This window comes from Pteropus medius, unplaced genomic scaffold (genome assembly GCF_902729225.1).
Source record: "Pteropus medius unplaced genomic scaffold, Ma_sr-lr_union100, whole genome shotgun sequence".
Taxonomy (NCBI): domain Eukaryota; kingdom Metazoa; phylum Chordata; class Mammalia; order Chiroptera; family Pteropodidae; genus Pteropus; species Pteropus medius.
This window is the reverse complement of record NW_024350926.1, coordinates 2,313,119-2,320,113: the sequence shown is the minus strand read 5'-3', so window position 1 is coordinate 2,320,113 and position 6,995 is coordinate 2,313,119. Positions and strand designations below refer to the sequence as shown.

Below are 6,995 nucleotides of genomic sequence, written 5' to 3'. Positions count from 1 at the left end.
CTCCACGAAACGGCAGCGTCTCCGCCCAGCTCGGGGCCTGCCTGGACGGCGCCCGGGCTCAAACGAGTCACTCGCGAAGCGGTTCGGGGGGTCCTAGAACCCAGACCTGGGTTCCGCAGGCGCGGAACGCGGTGCGCGGGGCGTCCCGCCCGGGGAGGCACGGACGCGAGGGGGCGGAGCCAGCCGGCCGCCCCGCCCCTCGGGCCCCGCCCCGTCCGACGCTTTGATTAATGACTCTCCTACCGCGGAGACCGCGGCTCCGCCAGCGCTCAGACCCCGCGCCAGCGCCTCAGGTGCGCGCGGACTCTGCGGCCCTGCTGTGGTGTCCCGACACCCAGCTTAGTTCGTACAGACGCTTGTCCTCAGGGGCGCCCGCGTAAAAGGCGCTCCCAGCCGGGGCTGGAAGGGGCCGTCTATTTCGTTTGGACGAGAATGGAGTGACCCGCGCGGTCCTGGCCACGCAGACCCGGCTTGAAGCCCCTTCCCCGCTGGCGCAGCGGAGCAGAGCCCTCGACGGCCGCTCCAGGAAAGGTAAGGGCCCCGGTCCGATCCCCGCCGCGCCGTCCCCAAGCCCAGAGGGTAGCAGGTGCCTTAGTCCGAGGTGAGGCCAGGGGGTCCCACACTCCTCCGGCAGAAATTACCCTGGGCTCCCGCGGTCGCCCCGGGGTCCCGGGCCTCGGAAGCCAATGGTGCGAGAGCGGCCGGCGTAGGCACCGCGCTCCGCTAAAATGACCCTCACCATCTTTCCTGCGGGGTTGGACACCTATAACATTCCAGAAGTGCCCACGAGTTCCGGAGCTGTACCTGCAAGATCTTTCTTCTCGGGTAGAGAAGCCTTTTCGCTTAATTGTCCGTGGAAGGTAAAGCCGGCGCCCCGCCCCTCCTCGGCCTTCTAAGGAGCCCAGGAATTCGGACTCCAAAGTCTCCCCACACGCGGGAGGCAAACGAGTCCAGTCGAAGCGACCCCCTCTCTGAGAACGCCCCGAGCCACGTCGGGCGGTCGGGCTGGCGCTCAGGAGCTGCTACCGGGCTGCAGCTCCCCAGGTTAAGCCCCACGGGCGTCCCGGCCTCACTGCCCCTTCGGTTCTTTGCAGGGCGCGCGGCGCGGGAATTCGCCATGGACCGCGGTGACCCGGCAGGCAGCCCCCTCATCGCCAGCAACGAGACTGCGCCCCTGGCCACCGCCACTCGCGACTCCAGCCCGGGAAGGACCGGGCCAGGGCCGGCGGGCCCCGGCGTCGGCGCGCGCTCGGGGGGCGGGCGGCCGGCGGCAGCGAACGCGGCACGGGAGCGCAGCCGCGTGCAGACTCTACGGCACGCCTTTCTGGAGCTGCAGCGCACGCTGCCATCCGTTCCGCCCGACACCAAGCTGTCCAAGCTGGACGTGCTGCTGCTGGCCACCACCTACATCGCGCACCTCACCCGCAGCCTGCAGGATGACGCCGAGGCTCCGGCGGATCCCGGACTGGGCGCCCTGCGCGGCGACGGCTACCTGCACCCTGTCAAGGTAGGCGGGCAAGGCGCACTGCGGAGCTGGGGGCGGGCAGGAGGGCACCTTGACTTGCCCCGGCCTGCCAGCCCCTAGGCAGATGCCACCGATCTCTCACCTTCCCTCAGGGGGAGGCTGGGTCAGACCGGCAGAGCGACCTTGACCCAAGGAGTCCCCACTGCAAAAGGCTAAACTTAACAGGGGAAGGTAGTGGATTTAAACCAGGGTTATTTGCGTAGGGGCGTCTCACGCAGCTTAGAGGATGCAACCTACAGGATGTCCTTCCCAGGCGAGCGGTTTCTGGAGGGGTGCCTGGTAGGTGCTTGGTAATTTTTAGTATCAGAGTTACATTTATGAGTCTTTGAGTTTTTAAGTGTTTTTAATTTACATAGTTACATTGTGGTTTTTATCAGATGTTTGAAAAGTTTCATGAATTAAATATTCATGAAATATGGGGTAATGGAATTATCCGTCCCTAGGAAACCAATGTTGAAAATTTATTGTAAAACCGGTGAGAACAATACTGTTCTGAATCCTCACAGAGTGAATTTTCAGTCCGTTGTAATAAAGGTTAACTGTCATGGACTAGACAGCTACCAAGAGTGTTAGAAAAACTACAATGTGTTTATGTAATTTTTATAATAGTTTGGCATATATGTTGAGCTGATTAAATACTATATTCAAATTCTGTAATGTACAAAATTAGGCAAGAGAATCTGTTTTCTATACATATAGGTAGAATGATCAGGGTTTCCATTTAATATGGTATATAGGATTATAATTTTATTACCTATATTGCAGTATTTAGATTCTGCATTGCCTTTTTCTCCTAGACTTGATGATTGTTTTGAAATCCTACATTGATCTGGCTTTCTGCTCAAAATGCATCATCTTCTCTATATTTTCTAAAGCTAAATTTTCAAATTTTTGGTTCCACCATTCTGAAGCATTTTGCCACACACACACACACACAAATACAAAATTAGGATGTAGCCTTAAGTATATCAGTGTTCAATCAATTATTGATAATCATTATCGAAATGTGGTAAATTACACCCTTTAATATTAAATGAATTTAAAATTTTGTGGTGAGGTTTAACAAAATTTACTTTGCAAAATATAATCAAAATGATGACTCAAACTATTTCATATATTAAAGATAAAAATGTGAAGTATTTATTTATATTATGATAGACTCTGTTCCATTCATGTATTATATAACAGTCTCAGCTGAAAAGTCATTATTAATGGGTTTTGTATCAAAGTGTGCCTTAGAATGCTATTCTAATATACCATTAATATTAGATTTTTTTAAACTTGACATTTCCCACATACTCTAAGAAATTTTTTTTTTTAACATTAAGTACACTTGAATACAAAAAGCGTCTGTTAAATGTTTCTTTGTGGAAGATATAATTCAGATGAGAAATCAAGTTGTTTTTCATCTTAGTTTTTGGCCATGTTTTTTTGAATGAGTAATGTTAGAACCATAATTTTCAGGTAACAATAAGCTTAACAAGAGTTTTTTTGCATTTGATTCATATACCAAATATTTTTGTAGTCTTATAACCCTTTTAAGAAAAATTAAATCTGATTTGTCCTCTGGATTATTTTGACTTTAAAAGAAAATGCTAAAGATAATGAAACAAGGCCAAAGATTACCTCTTAATGAAATTGGTGATTGTTGAACAAGTGACTAGTCTGTTTTAAAATCATTTACTATACTACATGCAAAGTCCTGTTAGCAGAGTGACTACAAATAAGAATATGACTCAATCCCTGTCCTAAATAGAGTTGGAGACAAAAATACATAAGGGAGACGATTATATGTGCCATAAGAGAGCTATAACCATGTGCTATGCAGGTTCTGAGGGAAGAGATTTTATATACATAACTGAAACCACCTGTAACACATTATTTTACAGACACTACCAAAATGCTTAAATATTAAATTATCTTTTATTATTAGTGTGATCATCCGTACATTTGGGGTAACTAAAGGTATTGTAATCCTTAATATTCCAAGGACCTTAGAACTATAAATGGATTATATGACAACCCCCTCCAAAAAAAAGACAAGTCCATTCTAAAAGGGCTACTTATGTAATATATTTTTTCATCATCATGCCTATTGGGCAATAAATTATATAGTTTGAGACGTTGTTCATTTTAAAGATGAATTTAGGAAAGTCACAATCAGAATACAAATGTGTTGATTACTGAAAGTTTAGAGCTATGTGATGTCAATACATTCAGACATTTAACCTGAATGTTCTATTTATATAACACCAAACATTCTAATATTTGCAACTTCCAGATGTTGCTTTTAGCTAAAATGTTTAGATAATTGAATTAATCACTTTTCATTGTAGTTTTCTGACACATATAGACATATAATACTTACCACATATAACTTAAAAATATCTTTAAAGCCAGGAATCTTGCTTTAGGTTTTTGTTTTAGGTTTTAGTTTGAACTGAAACATTGTGAGTAGATATGTTTTCCTATACTACTATATTCATTTTCCATTATTTCTTGTCCACGTGCACACATATTATTTTATACAGTTATAATCAAAGTCTGAGTATATTCTTACTTTCATTGTTAGCACTAATAAACATTTTTTCATGCTGTCCCTTAGACTTCATAATTACAATTGTTACGACCTACATCATATTGCATTTGCACTGAAGTATTTGGAATTTTATTATTAGTATTACAGATTATATCTGTCATAGATACTAACGTTTGGATTCTTGTTTATTCTTTTTCAGAAATGGCCCATGCGATCAAGATTATATATTGGTGCTACTGGTCAGTTTCTGAAGCATTCCATCTCTGGAGAAAAAGCAAATCATGGCAGTGCTCCAGCAGACTCACAGCCTTAGCCTCTTCCCTGATGGGGGCTGGAAGAAAGCAGTGTCTATTGTTTTTAAGTAGTATGAAATAATTCTATATTTATTACATCAGACATAACACTCATCATTTCTGAAAGTTTACATATGAATCCATAGTTAGATGTTCAGACTCATCTGTCTAATCTAAGTAAATGTGGAATGAAATAATTCGTCTTGTATGACACACAGTTTATCTATTTAGTGTAAGAGATAGTCACTACTATATAGTGCAGAAGACACAAAAAAGCAAAAAACTACATATATTTACAGAATGCACAATTTCTGTAGCATATTCATTACAAACTGAGAAGCTAATCTCTATTGATAGTCTCTCTAGTTTAAGAAAATAAAATTTGTGTTTGTAATACACCAGTATCACATTGTTATGAAAACCAGTCTATGCTTAAAGTTGGTCTAAGAATCTATTTCAGTTGGAAGGTGTGAGATCATTTATTCAGTTTTAGCTGAATATGTCTGAAAAGACTCGAGGTAATACAATGATGCAGTAACTTCTATAACTAGTTTTTTTTCTCTTAGAAAACTCATTTGGAATATCAGAAATGGTTTGCTTCATAGGGCCAGGCTTGGTCACCTTCCTAGAGGATTACTAAATGTCTCATTATGTTTCCAAATTGTGGAAGGCATTGGGAATCCCTGCAACCCAGTGTGAACAAGAGATGAGTGTCACTGGTCATCAGATTCCGTCACCTTCCTCTCTGGTCACTCCATATCCACCCCACCCTCTTTCAGGTCCTGGACTAGGTGAGCAGGTACAGCTGCAGCCACCCTAGAGAGATTGGCATATTGGGGCCCCAACTGAGCCCCTCCGTGACGCTCACAATCACAACTCTGGCCAGGCTCCTTCTCCACTCTTCAGCTGCTGTTCACAATCTACCTACTTAGCTGTTATGAAATGAGAGACATCCTGTCTAATCTGGGAATTCTGGCACTGGTCTGCACCTTGAGAGGGTCTAAGGACACAGAGTGACCATCCTGAGATACATCAGGCCAAAGCAGAGCACTTTGAGCCTGCCCCGATTTGAACCTATAACCAGGGAAGGCCCTCTGCTGTGGGCATCTCCCACTGCACTGCAGGTCAGGTGCCCAAGGAGCAGCCGTTCTGCCTGACTGCACCAGTGGTTTCAGTTTTCAACAGGAGCTAGGGGGTCATGGCCGGGAAGTAGAGATGTTGGCTAGGGAACACTTGGAATCTCAAAACGACAGGGTGCGATAGAGACACCTGAAAAAGAAATCATCTGTCTCTTTTGTCATGTCTTTGCTGACTTAGATTCCCTTTTTTCTCCCTTTCTTGTTTTTCCCCTCAGTCTTTACCATTCCACTTTCCAACTATAAAGTTCATTTATTTCTCAGAAACCCAATTTTAAAGTTGTCGAATCTGATCCAAGATTAGCAAATAGAAAGGTGCATTAATAGATTTGGTTGAATTAATACAGCAGTTGAACCACCACTTTATTTTCTCCTCACCAGCTTTTGACGATGAAATGAAATAAAAGACCATTTGAAGACAACAACTATCATTCATTTGATTCAGCTGAACACAATCATGTTTTGGCTCATATTGACAGTTTTTAACTTTTATTGTGATGTGAATATCTCTTTGTAATGTGACAGAAGCATGTCTTTAAAAAGTATATAATAAAAGCTTTGTACATATTAATATGTAGCAAAAATGTATATTTCAACATCTGTGAATATATTACTCATATAACATTGAAAGGGATAAAAAGTAAAATGAGATATGGATTCACCCATTCACTATTTTAAGTTATTGGCATCAGAAATGCTAAGAATAATCTTTTATCTTAAGGAATAAAGTCAAAACTTCTTTAAAGTTACTTGAAAATGAAGTGTAAATACTAAATTTGATAGCAAATCAAAATGGCTTTCTTGATAATAATTTGGCTATAGTTTTTAAAAGCATTTAATTGGGAAAAAATTATGATTTCTAGTGAATTATCAGACTTCTCTAAATCATCTTGTTATATAGTTAAGCTTTGCTTTTCACAGTATTACTTTTTTTTTTCTTGTCCAGTTACAAATGTTTTAATGCCAAAGAAGCATATTTCTGTCATAGGTTTATAGCATTTTAGTAAATTGCTAAATATGCTAACAGTTTTTGAATTGGAAAATCTCAGAGGAGAAATTGCATATTTTCACCCAAAGTTTCAAGGGAGCATGCTGTTTTGATTCATGGTGCATGGGGTATTAAAATAAAGTGCTAATTTGAAAATTAATTGAGTCCATTAAATTTGCATCTGCCTCTGTGGATATTTAACAAATGCTGAAGGTACATTTGAAAATCTTTCTAGTGGTTTTCTCCTTGGCGTTAGCTCCTTCACCATGCTGTCCTCAATGGAGTAATACGTTAAGACTGTGGAGGAGTATATTTGGATCACAACGTTATCCCATAAACTGCAAGGGAAATCCTCAGTTAAATTTCTCAGTTCATTCAGCTCTCTCAGGGATGTGACATGTATTTAAATTCCTCTATAAAGATAATTTTGGGGAAGAAGGAAATGCCTTTGTAGAGGTTTGAGTCCCAACACGTTAAAAATGTTTTTTTTTTTCTGATTATAAAAATACAGTGT

At 42.2% G+C, this 6,995-nt stretch overlaps 1 protein-coding gene across 1 annotated transcript; it reads left to right on the top strand.

Moving 5' to 3' along the window:
• The first annotated feature begins 202 nt into the window (after window positions 1-202).
• Window positions 203-6,641, top strand: TCF24 (transcription factor 24). The gene is made up of 3 exons (XM_039841806.1): window positions 203-531; window positions 1,095-1,507; window positions 4,264-6,641. The coding sequence occupies exons 2-3, from the start codon at window positions 1,118-1,120 to the stop codon at window positions 4,375-4,377; spliced, it is 504 nt and encodes a 167-aa protein (XP_039697740.1). The 5' UTR covers window positions 203-531; window positions 1,095-1,117; the 3' UTR covers window positions 4,378-6,641.
• Window positions 6,642-6,995: the final 354 nt, after the last annotated feature.

What these genes read in the sequence shown, in the direction of transcription:
- TCF24 (XM_039841806.1), top strand. Translation starts at nt 1,118, where the DNA reads ATGGACCGCGGTGACCCGGCAGGCAGCCCCCTCATCGCCAGCAACGAG. An exon ending in GCTACCTGCACCCTGTCAAG is followed by an intron (nt 1,508 to 4,263) that starts GTAGGCGGGCAA and finishes ATTCTTTTTCAG; the next exon opens with AAATGGCCCATGCGATCAAG.